This window comes from Hippopotamus amphibius, chromosome 13 (genome assembly GCF_030028045.1).
Source record: "Hippopotamus amphibius kiboko isolate mHipAmp2 chromosome 13, mHipAmp2.hap2, whole genome shotgun sequence".
Classification (NCBI taxonomy): Eukaryota; Metazoa; Chordata; class Mammalia; order Artiodactyla; family Hippopotamidae; genus Hippopotamus; species Hippopotamus amphibius.
Window position 1 is genome coordinate 26,829,929 of NC_080198.1, and position 24,437 is coordinate 26,854,365.

The 24,437-nt window shown below is 39.4% G+C and overlaps 1 protein-coding gene across 4 annotated transcripts in view; it reads right to left on the bottom strand.

Moving 5' to 3' along the window:
- Positions 1 to 3,055: 3,055 nt before the first annotated feature.
- The window catches only part of PTPRG (protein tyrosine phosphatase receptor type G), a 690,680-nt gene continuing 669,298 nt past the window's right edge, over positions 3,056 to 24,437 (bottom strand). For 3 of the 4 annotated variants that reach the window (XM_057705084.1, XM_057705085.1, XM_057705083.1), the window contains 7 exons: positions 23,275 to 23,368; positions 22,299 to 22,375; positions 21,670 to 21,798; positions 18,156 to 18,302; positions 17,265 to 17,407; positions 4,492 to 4,627; positions 3,056 to 3,930 (listed from right to left, as the gene is read on the bottom strand). In XM_057705084.1, coding sequence (XP_057561067.1) covers positions 3,784 to 3,930; positions 4,492 to 4,627; positions 17,265 to 17,407; positions 18,156 to 18,302; positions 21,670 to 21,798; positions 22,299 to 22,375; positions 23,275 to 23,368 — 873 coding nt within the window. In that variant the 3' untranslated portion in view covers positions 3,056 to 3,783. Of the gene's footprint in view, positions 3,931 to 4,491; positions 4,628 to 15,613; positions 15,779 to 17,264; positions 17,408 to 18,155; positions 18,303 to 21,669; positions 21,799 to 22,298; positions 22,376 to 23,274; positions 23,369 to 24,437 lie in introns of those variants that run through there. The other variant, XM_057705086.1, reaches the window with a different exon arrangement.

Here is a 24,437-nt window from a genome sequence, read left to right on the forward strand (position 1 = left end):
TTTTTTTTTTTTTTAGAAATAATGGCTGCTTGCTAGTTTCAAATGTCCTAACAAAAAAGGAGTCGCTACCCCAAATGTTGGAGAGTTGCGACATTTTATAAAATCGGCTGTCTCCTTTTCTGGAGATGTTTACTTTTTAAAACTCAAGATATTTTTCTTGAAATTAATTATCCTCTGTAGAAAATGCTTCCCTTTGCAAATACTTAACAAAAATACTAAAAACAGTTTAACAGCTAAGACAAAGTAGAGGCCAAATATCATTATTACAATTCCTTCCTGTTTGTAGCATGCCTTCTTTCTAGCGATAAGTAAAGTCAATAGTGAATGCTGAATGGCAACTAAGGGCAAGCGCAAAGGGGTAAGTGAAATTACAGCTGCTTAAAAAAAAAAAGCAGGCATTTTCCCTTCATATAAAAATTCACTGGCACCATTTGAACATAAACTTTAGGACATAGGAGTTGAAAATGCATTTTCCGGTATAACTGCTAAACTCTTAAGACAAACGACATTTTGATTATTATGTCTTAAATTATGGTGAGTTTGGGTTTCTTTTTTTAATTTTTTGCTTGGAATTAGTAGTATGTATCTTTGGTAAATTGGTATCTATATTTTAATTTTTAAGTACAGTATATATGCATTTAAGAAAAAATTCATAACAAGGCAGTTGTGCTGTGTCATTATAAAATAATTAAGGTTATTTGTTGATTTCAGTATGTCACTCTGGGCTAAAAACTCCAACAGCCAGACCTTAAATGCCATCCCCTTCTCTGACCTTGCTGGACTTTTCAACTTGAAATAGACTCTGAAAGCTCCAAGGCATAAAAATTAGGAAAACCAATTCACCTAATCTTAATCATCTTGAATTTCAGAAGATAACTTTTTTTTTTTAAATATAGAGGTCGATATCGTGGCTTTTAGATGAGAAAAATTTAAAAAAGAGTTCTCTTGATGGCAATAAGGTGTGTTTTTCCTGATGTCCAGCATGGCCACATGTTCTGATCTTTGCTATTCAATTTTGAACGACGTGTGCATTCTGCTTACTTAGAGCTGAATTCATACACCCCCCCCATGCTTATTTTTATAACATAGCACAGATTAATTTGCAATAGCTATTTCCTTTCCTCCTGAGTGCAAGTGGTAATAGCCTTGTTATGTAGTTAAGCAGTCTCAAAGCAAACACCATCTTTGCCTCTGGAAAGATGCAAGCATGTATTTGCCAGTAACAAATGAAGAATGATAGTGAGGATACAGCCTCTGCTCAAAGTGAGCAACTGCTGAATATAACTCCTCAGTGAGGTGTGTTTGGACCACTTTGGCAAGATGGGCAAATAGCAGTTGCTCATAGTGCAGTGCGTTGGGATTTGTAGACTTTGGTTCAAGCCTGCCACAGACACACAGTTGCTCGCAGAGAACTTCTAAGCCATCCTCGTAATATTTCTGTTGTATTTACTAGCTGTCTCTCTCTTTTATCATGATTCTGATACTCATGGAAGAGATGGTCACAGAATTGGAGGGTATGCATCTCCATGAACTGGGCCCTCTGTAATAGCACAGAAGGGAATACCGGCCATGTGTCTTCCAACCAATGTTTACTTCTGTTAAGAAAAAAATGACAGAGTGGCCACGAACCCCACTTGAACGTTACTTCTGGAAGTCAGGTCCACTGTGCCATCTACTGAGAAGATGTAGCTCAGGTCAATACTGTGTACAACTGAAGTAAGCTACTTCATGGACTACAGCGATCGAGCTCTTGTCTTGATGTGAAACCTTTCCCTTCCGGACTTCCCCCAGCCATCCGGCAGTTGTGTTCCTGTGTTTAAGCTTTTCCCCTTGAGTTCCTTCTGTCACCTCTGATGGGAGCAGAGGGGCAATAATGGTGTTTGTGTCCTCTAGCACATATAAGCTAGCAAACTTGGCTCACCTGTACGCCTTTTCTCAACCTAGCCTACACAGTTTGTGAACAGTGGACTATCCTGTGTGGCTGACTCTGTGTGCTGAAAAGACGAGGTCGATCCTGGCAGGTTACGCAGTTCATGAAAACTCCGCTGACTTGGCCTATGTGTGAGAAATCCTGGGCTAGTCCTGTAGCCTTTCTCTCCTTAGCAGCTTTGGTCCTTCAGCTCCACTCTGACAAACTTCATATGACAGCCAACTCAAGATAATCTCAGGGCTGATTACATGCATGTTTTAATGCCTAGCCAGATAGTATGAGAATAGCCAGTGTGGACTTCCTGTTTGAAGTTTATGGACATAAAAAATAAGCAAAACCCTTTTCTTCTTAACAGGCCCAGTTCTGATGATGGTTTCACTTCTGACAGACGCCATCCCTCAAAAGCAAATATGTAGTAGAAGAAACAGATCTCAGTAAGTAGCTTATTTTTCTAACTGGACTGAAATTTCTTCTTAATGCTCCTAGTTTTCCCATGATGTACGGCAGGGTGAACGTGACTCCGAGAAATTACTTGCTTGGGCTCTGTGTCATGATGAGCAGTCTCTGTTACTGAAGTGCATCTGTTCTTGAGGCAAAACTGCACAAACGCATACAAAGCTGTCTCCTACTTGTAAAAACTCTTTGAATATGTTACTGTCACCTTTCACTTAAGATTCTAATTTTCTCTCTGCAAATCAGATTTATCCATGTGTGGGAATCTAGGTAGTCCCAAGACTTTTGCTAATACAGTATTTTCACTTTAGTCCTAAGTAGAAGAATGGGTGTCATTATGAGATTTATCATGAAACATTTGGCAAAAAAGGAAAGAAAAGAATGTAAGAATGTTAACTGTATAGGTAGTTTTTATTAGATTGCTATATGAGTAATAGGAATATTTTAGAGGACTAGTTTCAAAATTACACACCTGCAAAGATTTTCATTATTCCACCTGCCGTGAGGTATGGTGTTATAAACCATGAAGCACTGATGGAGATTCACTAAAGGGTTTCTTAACTGGAGTTACGTAAAATATTGCCATCTCTCTTTGGTAAAAGATGGCCCTGATTTGGGGGTATAGCTATTTCAGAGAGTCAAAATGGAAATAACACACGCTGTCCACATAGCTACTGTGAAAACTGTAATACAGAGATATCCTTTATTTTGACACAATTGGGCATTTTTTTTTAAGCTATGAATATAACTTTGTAACTAATAAGTGACGTTCACATGAAACAACTCTTGAACCTTCTAATTTCTTAATGGATATCTTCACCATCATAAACGGAACTCTTTCAAGGCCATGAGGTTGACAGACCTTCAGAGGAGCTCCCCCACACCTGCTATTCTTGAAGAGAAAACAATGCTCACCCACTCCATTAAAATACAGAAGGCAGACAGTATTGAACAGTGCCTTAAAAGAATAGGAGAGGAGGACTGAGGAAAAGTACAGCATTGCCTGCTAGTAGAATGCAACTGTTTTAGCAATAATAATTAAAAAACTCAAGATTCACGGTCATAACAAAGACCTTCACTGTACTGAATTCAAAAGTAGCATGTATGCTGTCATGGAATGTCACATCAGGGTTCGCTTTAGTATTAGATTATAGGCAGTAACACTGATCAGATAGTGCAAACTAGGTAAAACCGCGTTTCACTGTGTGAAATGAACAGAGGTGCAAATGCTCAGTAGGATACCATTAAGACATAAAATGGCAAAAAATAAATATCAAAACTTTTATCAGTGTAAAAAAGTAACTGGGTTATTGTATAACCTAGAGTCTGGCAAAAAAGGCCTCAAAAAAGTTCTCAGTCTTCAGAAGTTTTACAAAGTAAGCGCCCTTTCAGCATTCCAATCACACTAGAGATTCCATGCTCTCGGCGGGGTCCGATTCATCTGCAATGAGAACAGCACCATTTTTGTCCACTGTCATGGGACCATTTCCATTTTCTTTAGTGCTGACCAAGCTGAGCATTGCTTTGTAGACAAACTGGTATTGTTCCTGGAAAACAAGAGGGAGACAGTTTTTCAGCCAAAGGACAGTTTAATCATGTATTTCATCTCAGGTGCAAATACTGACTAAAAATGTAATTGTGAAGAATATACTAGAGAAACAGGAATATATGTCTATCCTATTTAAGACACTTAAAAAAAAAAATCTCTTGATTCCTTTATAATTGAGACCCACACCTTCTTCATGTCCTTTTGATCTCTGTTACCTTGGAATGAATTCTCAGCGTTGACAGTCCACTAAGATAATAGGAAATCCATATTTTATACTCAGAGAATACTATATTCTAGAAAGCAGAGCTTCTGAACCTCAGCACTTCTGACATGTGGGCCGGGCAATCCTCCATTGCGGAGGGCCATCTGAGGATGCTCAGCAGCCTCCCTGGGCTCTGCTCACTTCATCCCCAGTTGGGACAACCAGAAAAGGTCTCCAGGTGTTACCCAACATCCCCTAGGGGGCAAAATCACCCCCACTTGAGAACCGCTGTTGTAAAGGACGAGGCTGAGCTTCAAATGATGTTGCACAGGTTTCACAGATAAGCAGAGTACTTACGATGTCTGTGAATACTCCAGGCCTCATCAGATTGATCATTTTTGCAACCTGGAAAACATCCACAGCATTTTCATTCTCCAGTTGCTGCGACAAGGTGGTAAGGGCACACAGCATTCCTGCGGAAACTGCGCCATACCTTGGGGAGGCAAAAAAAAGAAAAAGAAACAAAAAGGTATTTCAGATTCTCTAAAGGACTGAATATATTGGAATGAAATTACCATCATCTATTTCCATAAAAGCTAGGTAGACTGTGCTGATAGCTACTGTAGAACACAAAAATGAATGAAAAGCTGGACCAGGGAGAGATTTAGAGGTTAGCATAAAGGTGACATTTGTTTATGAATGTGACATCTCAGACTGGCTTACCAGATGTTTGGCTTGATGTCTAATATGAAGTGAGAAGTTCAAAATTACACTTGGGAGAGCTGTAAGAAGATTGGATATGGGGGACAAGCTGGGTGATATAATAGGAAAAATAATTTGAGAAATTTAACTGGAGGCTATGAGACAAGTAGAAAGTGGTGAAAGCTTCTGGAAAAAAATTCTAACAGTCCCGAACGGCTAAATTGAACTTCCAGAATGTGAGTGAAAATGGGAATATATGGCTCAAAATGCAGTCAGAGGATGCTCAAAATGAGTTTCATATTTAGTAATTATTTTTGGCACTGAAGTGGAACTCTCCAAATATGAGCACCTTCTATAAAATTCTTGGAAAAATATGGTTCTCTTTGCTTCACACACAGGCACACAAAAGGCTTAGAAGCGTAGTAGACTTTTTCATCAGGCCAGGCTGGCATCTTTGGTTTTCACGGGAACCTGTTCATGATGGCACATAGATTCCACGTTAGTGATGAGAAAACAGAGAGACTGAATGAATTGTTCAAGGTGGTGTCGCTGGTCGCTGGCCAGAAATGAGACTACTATTTAGATGCCCCGTGTCCACTGTTCTGTTCAAAACTATTAAACATGCACTTTCTAAATTTATTCTTACGTGAAATTAAAACACAAATAAGGCTGACATCTCCCTAACCGCCACCCCAACTTCAGAGGTAATCTAAGGGAAGAATTGTTACATACTTAGGTACAGCCTTCCCAGATTCAGGAATATCAGTACGTATTAACGACTCATGATTTCATCCTCTGCACGAATACCAGATGTCCTCCTTTCCCCGTGGACGGACATTAAGGTTGTTTGTACCTTGTGCACACAGCAGAGTTCCACAGAGGAGCGCCTTACCGTGAGAAGAGCTAGGTCACAGGTGTGCCCATTTTCAGTTTTACAGATACTGCCATATTTCTCTCCCAAGTGGTTGTCAGCTGTCTGTAACTCCTCTCAGCCAGAAGATAACTTGTTTCTCCTCCTCATTTTAAAGTTTGGCCTTTGCCAATCTGATGGGTGAGAACAATTTCTTACTGTTGCTTTAATTTGCATTTCCTTGATTACCAGGGGAGTTGAATATCTTTCTGTGTTTACTGACCATCTGTATTTCCTTTTCTGAAATTGCCTGTTAATATCCTGTGGTCATTTTTCTATTAGGTATGTCTCTTTCAAATGAATTTCTAGGAGTTATTTTATGGTATCGGTAGTACATGTTGCAAGGATTTTTTCCAGTCTCTAGTTTCTCTTAATACTGCTTTGTGGTTGTTTCTGTTATGCTGAAGTGTCGTTTAGATGTAATCAGAGTTATCAATCTTTTATTTTTAGCTTTTTGGGAATCTTGTTTGAGAATGCTTTCTTTACCCCAGTATTTAAAAAATATTCCCCTACATTTTCTACTTTATTTTTTACATTTAATTGTTTAATTCATTGGAATCTTACTCTTGTTTTGATTTAAGGTAGGTGTCTGAATGATCAAGACACCAATCCCAGTGGCTCAAAAGTCTTCCCTGTTCAGTGGCTGCTTCAGATGGAGCATGTGATTAGAATATTGATCCTCACCTAAATACAGAATCACAAAGCCAGTAACTTCTTAATATATCTGGCCATCCAAATGTACCTTGAGAACTATCCTTCCATGCTCCATAAACACATTCAAGCTTTTCTGACTCTTTTCCATCTCACACACTCTTCCTTCCACCCTCCACTTATGGGACTGCCGCTTTCTACACTGACAGATGAGCTGAGTTCACTGTTGTTGGGCTGCACCCTCCAGGCCTGCAGGCCTTGTACCTGCCCAGCCTCAAGACCGAAGAAAGAGCCTGAGTCAGCAACAGAGACGTTGATGGTTTAAGCAAGGTCCTGGGGCGACACCCCGCCAGGTGCAGCAGACAGCTGCCTTTTATTTTTTTTCCTTCATTTAAAAAATGTCTGGCTGCGTTGGGTCTTCATTGCTGCGCACAGGCTTTCTCGAGTTGCGGCGAGCAGGGTCTGCTCTTCGTTGCTGTGCGCGAGCTTCTCATTGCGGTGGCTTCTCTTGTCACAGAGCATAGGCTCTGGGTGCACGAGCTTCAGCAGTTGTGGTGAACCGGCTTAACTGCTCCGCGGCATGTGGGATCTTCCCGGACCAGGGATGGATCAGACCCGTGTCCTGTGCATTGGCAGGTGGATTCCTAACCACTGCGCCACCAGAGAAGTCCCTGAGCTGCCTTTCTGACGTGCTAAATTCTCATATATACGGGACTATTTTCTGAGCTCTCTATTGTGGCTCTTTCATCTGCTTGTCTATTTTTTATACTGTATTTCCCCACATTCATTTCCGTTCCCATAGGCTTTAGTAAGTCTTGATATGTGAGAAAGCAAGTTTACACAGGAGTCTTGGCTGCCTCTACGTTTATTGTTTCACATGTAGTGCTTCAGACATTTTCATTTGTCACTTGTACATGCATTTCCATATACCTCTACCTCTCTACCCCATCCCATCCTATTTCATATTAATTGATACCGGACTGTCAAGGAATGCAAAAATTTTGTTGGGATTTTGGTTAGGCTTCATTGACTATACAGATGGATCTGAGGAAATTCATATCTTTTTGAGGTTTTCTGTTCATGAATATGATCTTTTCTCCATTTATTCAGGTCTTTTATAGTTTTCAATTAGATTTTATAGCTTTCTATATATAGTCTTTGCCAATTTCATTTTAGGGTAATTCCTAGGTAGTTTCTGTTACTCCAAAGAATGGCCTCTTTTTATGACATTACTGTTTGGTTTCAGGTGATATGTAGGAAAGTTATTGATTTTCACATGGTGAACTTGTATCCAGCCATGCAGAATTCTTTTTAAGTTCTAATAATTTGTGGATCCTCTAGAAAGTTGGCTACATCTTTATCTGTCAATGATGCCACATTTCTCTTTCTTTTATACTTCTTACATCTTTTGCTTTTACTGAATTAGCTAGGATATCAATAGTTTGCTTCCCAGCACTGTGAAAGAGGTATCACTGTGTTCTTTAATGGTAAAGCTTCTAATTTTTAAATGTTAAATAAAAATATTTGTTCTAGGCTTCTGAGAGGTAACATTTATCAAGTTAAAGACAATGCTTTCGACTTTTAGTATGCTAAGAGAGTTTTTTTTGGGGGAAGGGGATCATGAATGGGTGTTATTTTCTGTTTTTGAATATCTATTGATTTTTTTAAAAATTCCTTTCATACTAATCTGAATTCACTGAGAGCAATTTTTGGTACCATTTAACCAGCTCTGTATTCCTAGGAGAAATCTTTTTCATGATGTATATAATTCTTTCAATAACACAGTGGGTTTTATTTGACAGTGGTTTATTTAGACCTTTGTACGCATATTCAAGTAAATAACATCAGCTTATGCTGTTCCATTCTGATGCTAGCCTTGTCTGTTTTCTTAATCAAGGTTACATTAAATGTTCTGTGTGCTGTTGTTCAAATGTAGCCTGGTCAAAACTTAGTGGGCCTTAATGGGTTGAAAACTATACGACAGGCTCTCTTATAAATACTGTACATGTGTCAACTTAATTCTCAGAATAATCCAGTGCTGCAGGTACCATTATTATCCCCATTTTGAGGTTGAAGAAACAAGGCACATCCAGGTGAAGTGACTGGCCAAAGTCTCAGAGTTTGGGAGACTAGAGCTTCTATTTGAGCTGATACACGTCAGTGGCTCAGAACAGACTGGTACATACCATGTATTCACTAAATATCATTTTTTATGATTAGGTACGCTTAAAAATGTATTGCTATAGAGTTAAATAGTTTTAAATGTTTATTTCATTACCTTTAAAGTATTTCTATTAATCTTTTATTAAAAAAGTATCAAACATATGCAAAGTCTACTAACCCTCACAGCACCATCACTGAACCAGAGCAATCATCAGCTCATAGCTGGTCTTCTTTCATGTCTATTTCTTCCCCATGTAATTTGAAGCAAACTCCAGGTATTTTATTCATTAATAATTTAGCATAAAACTCTAAAAGATAAGGAGCTAAAAAATAAACATGATATTATCACCCCTAAAAAAGTTAACAATATTTAAAATATTTGAGAACTAGAGATAAATGGTAGATTTTCTTTCTTCCCAATGATAAATCATGCCTTCTCTATTTTTTTCAGCACTTTCCAAAGTTGTGTCTTCTGTTAGTAAAATGTAAGCAATGAAGTCCGTTTCCTCCTTGCCCCCATTTCATTACTGTTTGCTTTTCTTTTAATTCTTTGTACTTTTTGTGGATTTATTTGGGTCTTTGTCTGGCTTCTCGAATTGAAAGCTTATTTTTAAAATTTTCTTCAGTGTATGCGGCTTAAGCTATACATTTTTTTCTCTGAGTGTATATCTTATCAGGTTTTGAAATGCAGTGCCTGCATATTATTTAGTTGTAGGAATCCATAATTTCGATTGTCATTACCTCTTTAACCCACGAGTTACCTCTAATTCTAGATATAAGGACTTCCGTGTCTGGGAATAAGAATTTGGGGCCTCATTTCATTGCTGGTTTCTCATTTAATGCACTATACTCAATGCATGTGGCCTTGTATGATATCAGTTTTTTGAAACGTATTCAAATTCCGTTTATGGTCAGTAATTATAAGTAAACCATTTGTGTTTGAAGAGACTATATGGTCTCTACATACAGTCTCTCTTGGGTACATACTTTTAATATTTATTTTAGAAATGTTTATTTCTAAACATTTTTTTATCGAAGCGTAGTTGATTTACAGTGCTGTACCAATCTCTGCTGTACAGCAAAGTGACTCAGTTATACACATATACATACCTTCTTTTTTAAAAAATATTCTTTTCCATTATGGTTTATCCCAGGAGATTGGATATAGTTCCCTGTGCTCTACATTAGGACTTTGTTATTTATCCATTCTATATATAATACGTTGCATGTACCAACCCCAAACTCGCAGTCCATTCCTCTCCTTCCCCCTCTTCCCCTTAGCAACCACAAGTCTCATCTCTGTCTGTGACTCTGTTTCTGTTTTGTAGATAGGTGCATTTGTGTCATATTTTAGATTCCACATATAACATATAATGTGACATCATCTGGTGTCTTTCTCTTCCTGACGTACTTAGTATGATAATGTCTAGGTCCATCCGTGGTGCTGCAAATGGCATTATTTCATTCTTTTTTATGGTCGAGTAGTATTCCATTGTGTATATACACCACATCTTCTTTATACCATTCATTCGTCGATGGAGTACATACTTTTATATGTCACTATTAGATCAACCCTGCTAATTATGGTATTCAAATCTTCTCTCTGAAAGTTGTTGTTCATTGTATCCTGATAATTCATTTTAAGAACTCATCCCTTTATTCACTTCTTAGAGAATCTCTTACTTCTCCTTGGGTCACCCGTTAGACTGATGTTACAACTTCTGTATCTGGCTTCCATGTCCAAGTCTGATTGCAGTTTTGTCCATTCTACTACTAGCCCATCCCTTATTTTTTCCATTTCTTAGCCTCTGGTTTGTTCTTGTTTCATAATACATGTTTTTAATTCATCCCGTACGTCTTCCTTTAGCTCTCTAAGCATATTATTTTAAAACCCAGTAATGATTGCTCTATGAACTCTGATTCACTATATTTTTTGTTCTTGTTCATTATGTAGTCTTTCTTAAGATTCTAAACAGAATGGAGTATATACATTCTCATTTTAGCATAACTAGGAATCCCCCCCACCCCCAATCAATTGTATTGATTTTTTTCAATAGGGGGAAGAACTTAACCTTTTCATCTTTGCTTTATCTGTTCTAGTGAAGCTGTTAGTATCTTTTTTTTTTCCTTTTTTCTTTTTCCCTGCAAGCGAACCATAGCCATTCAGATAGGAAAGTCAGGTATTAGGTATTTTATTATGCAGTGTGCACTCCATGTGGGATTACTCTGGCCTTTGCTTGGGTTGTCTTTCCTATATTTATCCACTCTTAAATAAGTACCTACATAAAAGGAAGTACCTACAAAATGAGACTTCAATAAACATGACTAGAAACTAGGTCAAATCAATCAAATGCACAGATACTTTAAAGTATCTGTCTTTAAAGGCTGACAAAATAAAGGCCATTCTCTTTCAGAAGTTTAGGAATTAAGTAGGATTAAAGGATGTTTGTCAGGTTTCATGCATTTGCACTTAAAAGTACAGGGACTTGGTAAAAAAGTGATACAGGTAATTTAGAACTTAGCTTAAGCAAGAATGCTATGTAAATTCACTGCTTTTGGTAGTTTGCCACTTTCTCAAAGGGCCCCAGTGAGAGCAATACTTCTTTAACTACTGCTGTTAAAATGTATTTTCATCTTCCCCTCTTCATACCTCAAAGAAATGAAAGTACTTTTAAGTTGCTGACGTACGGTAATGTCGTACGGTGATGTTTTCAGGTGGCTCTCTCTATGTTCATTTTAAGACACATCGGGGTTCCTTGTATCATCAGTGTGTGCAACACCTACGGCCATTTAATTACACTTTTTACTACTTCATATAATTACCATTATTATTGTTTTGCTTTTACAATGTTTTAGAAATCATAACCAAGGAGGCAGTGCAGAGGTATAACCCTGTCACCATGAAGGAAGTGAAGCTTCCCTTCAAAGTCATTACGACAAGAAGGGAAAAAAAGCTAAAGCTTGAGTATGCATTAATCCCGGGGAGCAGTGGCAACACAAAACCACAGGACTTTATGAAAATAAAACTTTGGAAGTCAACGAGAAAATAAAGTATGGAAAACAAAAGAGTCTGGAGACACAAGGGGAGAGGAGTGCAAGAGTGCTCGCTGTGAAACCCAGTGGGAGGCAGTGTGAACCAATGGGAGGGGACAGATGTGGATCTGACTCTAGCCAGGGCCAGCTTCCTGGCTTGCCACCTGTGCTGTTGTGTTGGGCTCCGTGCTTTGATGGGTCCCCTACTTAGGAGGGTCCTGCTTTTAGTTTAATGCTCTGGTGTTGCCACCTGGAAAATGTCCCTTGTATTTTATATTGGAGTACAATGCTGTGATAGTTTCAGGTATACAGTACAGTGATTCAGTTACATATACACATGTATCTGTTCTTTTTCAAATTCTTTTCCCATTTAGGTTCTTACAAAATACTGAGTAGAGTTCTCTGTGCTATACAGCGGATCTTTATTGGTTATCTATTTAAAATACAGTAGTGTGTATATTTTAATCCCAACTTCCCAATGTATCCCTCTCCCCAACCTTTCCCCTTTGATCATCATAAGTTTGTTTTCTAAGTTGGAGTCTGTTTCTGTCTTGTAAATAAGTTCATTTGTATCATTTCTTTTTAGATTCCACACATAAGTGATATCATATGATATTCATTGTTCTGTGTCTGACTTACTTCACTCAGTATGACACACTCTAGGGTCCATCCATGTTGCTGCAAATGGCATTATTTCATTCTTTTTTTTTTTATGGCTGAGTAATATTCCATTGTATTTATGTACCACACCTTCTTTTTCCATTCACCTGTTGATGAACCTTTAGGTTGCTTCCATGTCTCAGCTATTGTAAACAGCGCTGCAGTGAACACTAGGGTGCATGTATCCTTTTGAACCATGGTTTTCTCTGGATATACGCCCAGGAGTGGGATTGGCTGGATCATACATTAGCTATATGTTTAGTTTAAGTAACCTCCATATTGTTCACCACAGGGGCTGTACCAATTTACATTCCCACCAACAGCGCAGGAGGGTTCCCTTTTCTCCACACCCTCTCCCACACACACACACTGTTTGTAGACTTTTTGATGACGGCTATTCTGACCGATGTGAGGTGATACCTTATTGTAGTTTCGATTTGCATGTCTCTAATAATTAGCAACACTGAGCATCTTTTCATGTGCCTGCTAACCTTATCTGTATATCTTCTGTGGAGAACTGTCTATGCAGAACCCCCCCCCCCCCCCATTTTTTTGATTGGGTTTTGTTTTTTGTTTTTCAGTATTGAGCTGCATGAGTTGTTTGTAAATTTCAAAGACTAATCCCTTGTCAGTCACATTGTGTGCAAATATTTTCTCCCATTTGCTGGGCTATTTATGGTTTCCTTTGCTATGTAAAAGCTTTCGAGTTTAATTAGCTCCCATTTGTTTATTTTTGTTTTTATTTCCACTGCTTCTAGGCGGTGGAACAAAAAAGATATTGCTGCGATTTATGTCAAAGGGTGTTCTGCCCATGTTTTCCTCTAAGTTTTATAGTATCTGGTCTTACATTTAGATCTTTAATCCATTTTGAGCTTATTTTTGTGTATGGTGTTAAAGAATGTTCTAATTTCTTTTTTTTTTTAAACATGTAGCTGCCCAGTTTTCTCAGCACCATTTACTGAAGAGACTGTCTTTTCTCCATTGTATATTCTTGCCTCCTTTGTTGTAGATTAATTGACCATAGGTGCGTGGGTTTATTTCTGGGCTTCTGTCCTTCTCCATTGATCTGTATTTCTGTTTTTTTGCCAGTATTGTACTACTTTGATGACTGTACTTTGTAGTATAATCTGAAGTCAGGGAGGCCGATTCCTCCAGCTCTGCTTTTCTTAAGATTGCTTTGGCTATTTGGGGTCTTTGTGTCTCCATACAAATTTTTAGATTTTTTTGTTTTAGTTTTGTGAAAAATCCCATCGGTAATCTGATAGGGATGGCCTCGGTTAGTATAGTCATTTTCACAATACTCTCTCCATCTATCTGTGTCATCGTTGATTTCTCTAAGTACATGTCTTTTGCCTCCTTAAGGTAGGTTTATTCCTAGGCATTTTGCTCTTTTTGATGTGATGGTAGAGGGAATTGTTACTTTAACTGTAAATTTGTTACTGTTAACTGTGGAGCACGGGTTCCTGCATTTTCATTTTACCTTGGACCCGACATGTAGCTGGTCCTGGCTCTGACACTCTCTGGATATATGTATACACAGGCCCAATTACTTACCCACACAGCCCCCATTTCCTCATGCATGAAGCAGGGGTCCTAAAGGTATGCCCCCTAGTGAGGTGATTTTGAGGATTAAATGAGGGACTCAATTAGTTGTGATTTGAATGTGTCATTGCAGCAGTTGGTATAGAAAGCAGTCCATATATTTCAGTATTTCCTATGGACTGTCTAAAAATTAACATTCATTGAAGACCCCCAAAGAGCTTTTGCTTATTTGGGCTTTATATCAATATTTTCCATATCAGACGTTAGAACTGAGAAAATGTTAAAACAGAAAACCATGCAAGCACACATTCCATTAGCTGTCAGAGTGGGGATGTCCGCCTGGGGCATGTAGCTCTGGAAAACTCCACTGTACACTCAAGACACAATAAGAGTGAACAAGGCAAACCAGTATCTTTGTATTATTATGAAAACACTTGTGTCCTCTTGGATCTTCTGGAAAGGCCTTGGAGACTCCCTTCCCAACCACGGACCCTCAGATCCCACTGTGTGAACTGTTAAATGAAATTAGTCCACAATAGCATCCAATAGGTGATAGATACAGCTTCCACAGCGAACTCACATTACGTATTTGCACAAGAAACTAGCCTTGGTTCTGTGGGTGAAGGTCTAATCTACTGTTACTTCACAGTGCTGCGTAGGAACCATGCTGTGTCCTGAACTCATGTATAGGAACACAGGCTCTTGTGTTTAAAATTTGACAGTAACTATACAGAGCAGCCTCTGGATAGCGTTGTCTTGAGCAGACAAAAATAATATAGGATGCTGTGAATAAAGCAGGTTGCCTTTAAGCTGTGCTCAAACAGAATCAGTTTACTGTTTGTTGAGCAAGTTTCCCCTTAGATCCTTTTATCTAGAAACTTCATCCCCCTGGCACACAGCTGTGAAGACCAGATAGATACCACAGAGTCTGTGCTCTAAAAGTTCAACTCTCTGACTTTCAAGGGAAGCACTCAGGCCTTCTTTCCAAGCCTTCCTACTTCCTATTTTTGACAGAGCTTAAAAAGCTTTGTATTGATAAATTGGTTTCATAGTCCACAGATGAATGTAAGCAGGAAAAATGCCAATAAAGAAAACAAAAAGCAGGGCTGTCTGGGGAGAGTGACCTACAGGTACGTATCCCGAATAATGGGTAAGTCTTCCGAACTCGAAGCACAGTACCCATATTTATCCATCACCCACTGTGTCAGGCACTGGCCTTCACGCTATGGAGAACAGGATGAAGAACAGCACTGCTGGTCTCAGCAATGTGGGGTGGCAGTCGTGTGAGCAAGTAGCTACAATATGATGCGATCGACAGGAAGGGCACTGGTAAAGATGCCACGTCTGTGGATGATCACCTCCGCGATGAGTCAGAGACCATTTCAAAGAGAGTGACTTTTGAAGTGTGCTAAATAAAAGGACACTTAGACAGTCGTATTTGCAGGGGTGTGCAGGGGTAAGGTGGGCTGCAGGAAGTAAATCAGTGGAGGATTGGGATGAGAGCCGGAGAGGTAAACTTGGACCAGCTTGTAAAAGAATTTGGGAGGTGTACTGAAAGCATAGTAGACTTGGCCAATGGTATGTGGAGGTGAGGGGCACACAAAGACACCGGTAGGTTTCTGGTGTGTACAACCAAGTGAGTGGGAGCAGGCTGGGAAGAGCAGTTTGGGCTTATCCATGCTAGATTTGAGGTGTTTATAGGCCACCAGGAAGGAATATTTAGAGGTGCAAAAAGTAGGGAAATGGAAACTGAAAGGTAACTGTCATTCAGAGTGTTGTACTAGAGCTAACAGCTATTTAGAAACTTCACATTTGCTTGAGAAATGCAGAAAAATAATTTTAATGGAATCACTCATCTATCTGTTAGAGGTGGTGGATAAATGAACGAACACATATCTTTAGATGGCTCTTAATCCAGCTCACCTATATGATATGTGAAGAGCCTACCAGTGTAGGATTAATTTGCTGTTTTCTTGTTTAGGCCTAAGAACAAGATACATTTGATTAATTCCAGACATGACATAGTCAGCAGGTAGCAAAAAATAAAAATCACTCAGTAAGACAATATACCCCAAAGCTGAATACAGATAAATGAATCAAACAGTTCTGTTTAAATTGTTTAACTAGTTGCTGTTGTTTTTTTCCTTTCCTCTTCTCTCACCATGAAATGTAAAATTTGCTGCATTACTGACTTCAGGACAGATTCCTTGGAGTACTATCAGAACAGCAAAATCTGTCGTAGAACTGGGCAGCAACATTAGAATGTGGTCTGAATTGATAAAAGCTGGTGAAATCCACAAGGTATATGAAAAGCTAACCCAGATTAGTGGGGGCGGGAAAGCTCTAGAAGCAGCCCTAACTTTATGGTATAACTGCATATCCTAAAGTTCCATAGACTCGTAGCAACTACCCGGTTATTTTGAGGTTGTGTTAGTTAAATGTCCTGGTTGTCACATTTCCAGGGATCTTACTTAGACGAATTAAGATTAAATACCCTAATTAAGAGTCAGGTCAACATTATGAAACAGTCACTCTTTGGAAGGAGCCAGTCATATGGCTTGCCTCAAACAGGAGAGCACCGTGGATTTTGAGGTGAAGGTGCTGACCTCGACTGAAAGTCTTTGTTCACTTCCTGTGACAGCCTCTAGCTCAAAGAAAAGACTTTAATAAGCTTTAGTTTGAAATTTATTAATATCTCTGCTAGGAGGGTAGATGGTAATGTAATGAACATAATGGATGCCCTGACAGGTTTGCTGACCAAGGGAGCTAACTACTTAGAACTAGAATAGAGACGGTGATGTATAACATAGCTGGTGCCACTATTGAAAGGTTTGTGAGATTCAAAACAATCTGTAACTGACTCACAGGTTGAGTCCATCTATGACGTGTGACTCCAGATATTTATATACCATAAGGTATATATCTTTGGACACTTAGAAGCTCAGAGCCAGGAGCAAGTGATTTGTTCTCTTTGCAGTTCATATGCTTTACCTTTAAACTCCCAGAAACAGTACTGTCAACTTCAAAACACATTCTAAACTATAAATATTATCACTAATAATAGTAACTTTTTCATTACTAAAGTAGATTTTAAAAGGTTTCTTCCCTAAGAAGTGTTTGCGGAAGAATCAGTGTAAAGATTTAAAAATAACTAGTTAATGTAAAACTATTACGTGTAAGTTAATATAAGTGTAATTTGCATCACTGAAACAGAAAACCTCAGAAAGCATGCAGATGTATTTTGGTAGGCTAAGATACAGCGCTTTCTCCTTTCTAGAACCTACACTCTAGGAGAGCCTGATGCCTTTGACAAAAATAAAATGCAAAGAGAACCACACCACCTTGTACATGTATACATTAAATACAACCTGGAACTGTCACAAGCTGAAAGAGGAAGGAGGTTTTTAAAATCTGTCTTCCTTTCCCCCTACTATCGCAACGCAACAAGAAAATTAAAACAGGTACATACTCATCGTGAACAATGGTGGGGCCGTCCCTCGCTAAGGCCTCTTCCTTGATGACGTTGATAAGTTCAAAAGTACTGCTTATGGGGGCATCCGGGTTAGGCCATTTGGGACACTGGAAATGCCGAACTTCTAGGACATAGTCATCCTACAACCAGTACAACACGAGTCACAGTCCATCCTTCATTTCATCCTATCTATGATCTGATGACTAGTACTTGCTCCTGAGAAAGTAGATACTGTAGATGACTGAACAAGGCCAGGTTAACCAAACTGCTGTGAGCAGAAAGATTCTGGGGAGGCCTGCCTGACATTAGCACACTGAGGTTATGATAGTGAAATAGAATCCTGTTCAAGCAAAAATTTTAAGGGACAGTAAATTATAAGAGACTTTATATCCTACTCTGTCTTATCCTACTCTATCTTACCTATAAAAATAAAAAAAAAAGCAAGGAAGGGGTGAGGATACTATTATTTAAATTACTGAGAGAGCTGCTGCCCTCTTACCAACCCATAGGAAGGTAGTTCATTATGCCTCAAAATGTTGTTTACTAAAAAAAAAAAAAAAAAAGTCAGTATTATCATCTCTGCAACATATTGCAAGGCTTACATTTCTGATGGGAAGGAAAATACTGAGCTCTAGTATATTGTTTTTATAATTAGGTCAACAGGCCTATTTGTATGCAGGCTCAATCAGAGGAATGGCTACATTTCATCTTTCCAGCTGGAAAAAGCAAATATTTGAAGGAAGCAGAAAAGGAAGTCTCCTTATTTAAAATGAAGCCGTAAGTGCCTGTCTGGGCCTGCCTGAGGGTGGTAACTTACTACATTATCACTTAGAAGGAAGATCCAGGGCCCAGGGATGGCTGTTACTGAGGAACTGAGGTTGAGGTTACCTGTGTAGCTTCAAGGATAAAGTCATGGATGATGATTTGTTCTTCGTTCGAGAGGCACAGTCTGTCTTTGCTGATAAGGGTGACGGTAAAGGCCTCACAGTTCATGGATTCTTCTCGGCTTGGCCAGTACACAAACTCATCTTCGGCCTATGGGAACCAAAAAAAAGAGAGAAATTCCTCTGCAGTGCTGTCAACCATTTGTTTTTGAATTTTCTTACCGAACGATTTCTTATGTTTGCCATTTCCCACACCTCTCAGATCATCTTTTAGCTTGAGTTGACAGAATTATATCCCTATGTGGTCATGCTGAGTTCAGTGGTTATTGATTCTATTGTAAAACACGCTGAAAGACTACTTCCTAGCACCTCTCACTTATGTTACTCTAACAACCAAAAAGGCTCCCTCTGTAGGGGATGTATTACCTCTAGCTGAGAAATGCTCTGTAATAGAATTGTCAGAATAAAAAAAGGAGACAGGATCTAGGTCAACTGATTTTAATTTATGATTTCACAATGGCTTATGCAACTGAGACATGCTAATTATTTTTCTATGGATTATGTTATTAACAACTCTACAGTTGACTAGCATTGGGCAAAGGACTTCTGTAAACATTATCTTAATTTTCATGATATACTTAGGGAGGTGAGGCACATTTATCTTTTGTCTTTAGAGATGAAAACACCAAGGCTCAGACAGGTCCATAAATAATAAGCACGTTGGCTGTAAGTATAAGATGTTTTGTAAAAGGAAAGTGAATCTGTCAGTGTTCGATTTCAAGTCTTGCAGCCTTGAACCAGGCAAGCTTCAAACATCCATCTATTTTAGGATTAAAAATAAATATTCAGTAACGGAAACTACTATACATAAAACAGATAAGCAGTAACAATCTCCTGAAGAGCACAGGAAATTATATTCAATATCTTGTAAAAAGCTATCATGGAAAATAATCAGAAAATATAACTGAATTACTTAGCTGTACACCTGAAACTAATACAATATGCAGGCTTGATTCTTGAATTCTGTCCCTGAAAATTATGGAGGCCTGAGAAAAAGAGACTCGTCGCCGGGGTTGGAGACTCTGCGAGACAACGATTACGATGGGCCTCCTGCCTTTTTCTCATCAGTTCAAATGGCAAAGTACAGTTTGCCTATATAACATATAGATTTCTATGGGCATTTTCCTGAAAATGCTTAGATAATACTACTGAAGTCAGAAATAATTCTGAATAATGCTGAAAACAAAGAAGGTTTTGTTTAATCTTACACTGTTGCAGTAGAAATGAGCCAGCAGTCCAATAAGACTTATCACCCTTTCAAGTTTCAATATAGCTTATTGCCAAGTACATTTTTATTTTTAAAGCTCAGCATAAGGGGAAACAGATCAGCAATTGGGTTTAGTCTATACAAAAGAAGTCTGTAACTGTCTTGGGTTTTAATACATTTTGCCCAAGGAAATGGAATTAGAGCCCTTTGAGCAGATATTAAAGACATCACAATGAGCAAGGCCTCTACATTTAACCACATACACAGATTAAGACTAGGATTGGATGTGATCCTGAATAAATGAACCTATCGAAGCCTTAACTTCCATATCTGAAAAGTGGGACTCGTAAAACTACTTACCTCAAAGAGCTGTTATGATGAAAACATGAATTGGAAGTTATCTAATTGGCCTAAAGACTGCCAAAGGGATTGTAGTAATGGTGGAGGAGAGGCAGAAAAAAACGTTTGAACACAGACAGTAAACTAGGGGATAACTGATCATCTTGACAGACTGTGACAAAGAAATGCTACTTCCTAATTCAGTAGGCGCTCTGGTCTCATGGTTATTTTGCTTACAGATAGGGCAAAGACACCTAAGCAGCAGTGACTTTGGGGCTATTCACAGAATCATGGTCTTTCTTGTAAAGTTACACTAGTGATAAATAGCAAAGCGAACAAAAAAGGCAGAGACATCATCTTTAGAGAAAAGTAGGCACTACTGAATCTGACTTTCGACCCCCGAGCTATGAGTGCGGACATGCGTGATTCCAGCACAGCCTCCTTGGGCCTCAGAGAGACACCGAGATGACAGGGCTGGTAGCCGTGTGTCCTCACTGGCCACACAACACGTATGGACTCACTCGGTCCAGTCTCCCCCTCTCGTCCCCCTACAAATGAGCTCTTGGGTATAAATGCTTTTGGTGACTGTCCTCTGTTAAGTGAGGATAACAAAACACTGACTCATCCAACAAATGCACGTTTTAACAACCCTAAATGCCTCCAATTTCCATATGCCAAACACAGTAGACCCCTATTGCCAGCTAATTTGAAAATTTACACTCCAGTTTTTAGCTTAAGATTCTCAACTTTGCTGCCATTCTATCACACAGAAGCAGTCTTGGTATTCTGAAGCTGGAGCAGAAAGCGACAAAGTGAAGTTCCTACTGACTGGGCACCCAGTCAAATGCATGTCATCAAGACTAGGGGTTCAATCACATGCTGTTCTTTCTTGATTAAAAAACTCACTACTCTGACACTCACGGAGGCAGATCGTTTTTGTTTTTGTTTTTACTTTGTGCGCTTACGTGTCCTCATAGTAACTTCTGAAGACCCAACTATCTTCCAAGCTTAAGAATGCAATGAGAGCTCAGCAGAACAGTTACACTTATTTTCATAAACGTGCTCACCCTCCTTCTCTAGGGTCTAGAGACCTCAATCTTCTCTAGGGCCTAGAGACCCCAAGAGGGAAGGACTAGAGGGAGGAGAAAGAGGTAGTAGCTGAGTCAAGGTCTTAAAAAGCACCATTAAGTTTGAACAACAAACCCTGCCTGATCTCCTTGCCTATTGGAATAGGGGAAAATAATGATACATTATTAGTGCTTTTGATACAACTTTTTTATTTGGCCGGGAAACACTGATGTGGGGTTAGACTTATATTGGGTTGGCCCAAAAGTTCATTCTGTTTTTTCCCTTAGGATGTCCTAGAAAAAGCTGAGCAAAATGAGCCAGGTGACTGAAGTTCAAATCCTGGCTCCAATTATTTGTAAATGCCCTTGGGCAAGTTACTTCCCTCAGTTTTCCCAGCTACTAAAGGAGATGTTGAGAGTACCCATGTCATCAAGCTGTAGAAAGGATGAAATAAGTTAATACATATAAAAACACATTATATAATCAATAAATGTTAACTACTGTTATTGTTCATTTATCGTTCAACACTGACATACAGCAAGTAAGAGGTTGCCTTAAGGTCTCGCATTAGTGAGGTTAGACACAGGACCTTTTTCAAAACCTTCTACCACACTGCCACGTACAGTGCAGCTGAGGGGTGACAGCCCCAGCATTAGGAATCGATGCTGACGCTCCTGGAACTGACAGGGTCGGGAACTGTGAGGCTAGGAAAGGAATCTGTGCGGACTTACGAGAAGTCTGAATTCCCTCCCAAGCGCGTACAGACGCTTAGAGCCCCGCCGCAAGGTAATTTATGCTTATGGCCTCCCGGCTCATTAATACAGAGCAGATGTGCTTCACTTACCAAGCTCTGGCTGTCTGGCAGCATGACGATGATCTGTGCGTTGTGGTCCCAGATCATTCGCCAGAAGTCTTTCGTAGTATGTGGCAGGGGGTGCTGGGTTATAATGAATTCGTTGCTCCTGTAATAGCCCTTCAGTTAGGAAGACAAAACACCAGTGCTGATGAGTGTTTTATTCTAACGCTGCGGGGGTGAAGTATACTCCTAAAATAAGCCCAGCACTGTTTGGACCTCACTAAAAAGAAATCCAAAGAGGCATTCAGTGCATTTGGCTAATTTTTAGAAGTACTTCTGCTAACGTGTACAGACAATTTTCTCTCCACATCCAATTCACTTCTAGTTCCCCCTGCTGTGTTTACTTAACAGTAATGTCAACATTTATTCCAAGACTAGATGGGTGAAATTCACAATAAGATTAATTCCGTAACAAGCATTTTTCTTAATTTCAGCATTTTTTGTGTCCTCACTGATTAGGTATCCTTTGTCAGAGGTTTCCAGATACAGACATCTCTATAGTTTTGAAATCACACATTGAGAAACTGTTTGAAAAATGAAAGTCACATAGGTGGTATCTGCTGTTTAGCACCTTTCAGTTTAATTGACTTTATTTATAAGTAACTGTGGACTCTCACCATGATATAAGAAGCATTAATGTAGTCTGTTCCTTTCATTCCAGGCAACGGGGCAAGACCCACTCGAGCACGCTCAGCTATGACATGGAAAAGACAAAAACACATTTGCCTTCTTACCCACATACCGCCAACAGCACTTTCTGAGAGTCACTTGGTGAGTAACAGAGCCCCGTGGCTCCCCTTTCTTTTTAAGACTTACCTGTATTTTTAACCAAGCCGAAGCATCCTCAGCTAAGGAGGAATGTCAAATGAAATTCTGCTGTACGTTCCCAGCAGGACACAGGCATTACAGGAATAACACTTGACCGTGGGAGAGGCTTTCCCAGCAGATCACTAAGAGGATACTACGTGCGGAGATGACAGACGGTTTCAGGTCACCGTTGACCCTGGTTTGATATTCCTACAATTATACCAACGTTTCCTACTTTGGTTGCTCTTCTGCCATCTCCTTACCCCTTTCTCTTCAGAAAGGGCTTAGAAAATAGTGGCCTCTTGCAGTAGAGAGAATCTCTCCACTCATCACCCATGCCTGTGTCTACAGCATCCACCCCGTACCCTCTGCTGTGTCTCGAGGTCTTTATACAACAGTCACCGCCGAGCAACAGTGCCTTGGTCTCAACAGCCAGAATGATTTAAAACTAGTTCCGGTTGTACAGATTACTCCAGGACTCTCTGTTTTAAGACAGCATTAATGGCACAGTGAGGATGACGTTCCCTTTTTTTTTTTTTTTTTTTAAAGGTACGACCTGGTAGAGATAGTCGAACTCTTGAATTTCGAGGTGAACTGAAGCTAGCTTTCACGGCACACGGATGCAGCAACCTGCTGGTGCTGACGCCCCGCCCCCCTCCCGTGCTCATCAAACGGCCTGAGCGTGACTTTCCGCCGCCCCTCGGTAGGGGCTGCTGCTTTACCTAACGCGTACAGATTCAAAGAAAGATCGAACACAGGCAAGGGGAAGTGAGTTTCAGATCTTACAGGGCACGACTGAAGAGTTTCTGTTCTTTTCTTTGTTACACTCTTTCTGAGCACTGAAGCATTCCACGTATTTCGCGTTACACTGTGTGACCAGCTGCAAGAAAAGCAACATTTTAGTCTTCACTCGAAGCATTATAACTGTGCCTGTGCTAAGTAACTTACGGTGGTAATCGTTTCCCAGTATATCCGCAAATATCACATCATTACGTTGTCTCCCCTAACCTTAGACAACGTCAGTCAATTCTATCTCAATAAAGCTAGGGAAGACAACAAAACCAAACCAAAAGTATAACTGATAGCATCTGCTTGATGGCATGGCAAAAATACCAATGAATTTTAAACATCTTTGTACCCCAGAGAACTCGTGTTTCACTAGTGGTGCTCTTCTCAATTGTCTTGGTGGTTTGCATGTTTGCATGCTTGTTTTATTTACTCTTGGGCCTCAGCTTTCTCGATGACAGGCACTATGTAAGCAGTACTTGTGGAAGTAACGGGGATTTTCCTGTTGATGATGTCACTGATTCCGCACAGGCTCATGACAAGGAGGCGGGTCTATACGAGCAAAGCCTGCTGCACTGTAAGAAGAGCTAAGCACACTTCGTGAAGATGAACAATTTACCCATTTCTCAGTAAAGGTTAAACTGAACTGACATTGTTCTAAGGATGTTATAAATAATTAGCCCAGTAGCTTGGTTATTATTCCTGTTTTTTATATAGCTTGGTTGGATCATTTTTGTCAATTCTTTTCAGGGGTGGGGTGGGGAGGGGAGGGGACCACCCTGATAAGAGTATATAGGAATGGTGTCCTTCTCTGTATCCTTTAGAACTAACTGTCAAGTGCCCTGGATGTAGTTTAAGTTTTATTTCTTGTTTTTCATTTCTGTTTGAGGTCTAACACGGTTAGTGCCTGTAAAAGAACAAATGACCTGGTTTCCTTTGATGAATTTTTAAAGCAATGTATAAGCAAATGTTGCAGAGACAGAAAAGGCAGAATTTAATTAAGAAATGTTGGTACTTCATATTATTTAAGAATTCATTTTAAACATTCAAAATGAGACACTGTGTCCTCACTAGGAATTACCTCAGAGGCTTTTTAGAGTAGTTAGGATGTTATAAAAGGAGACCTAGAAATTTACAATTGTTATAACTGAACTTGGTGAAAT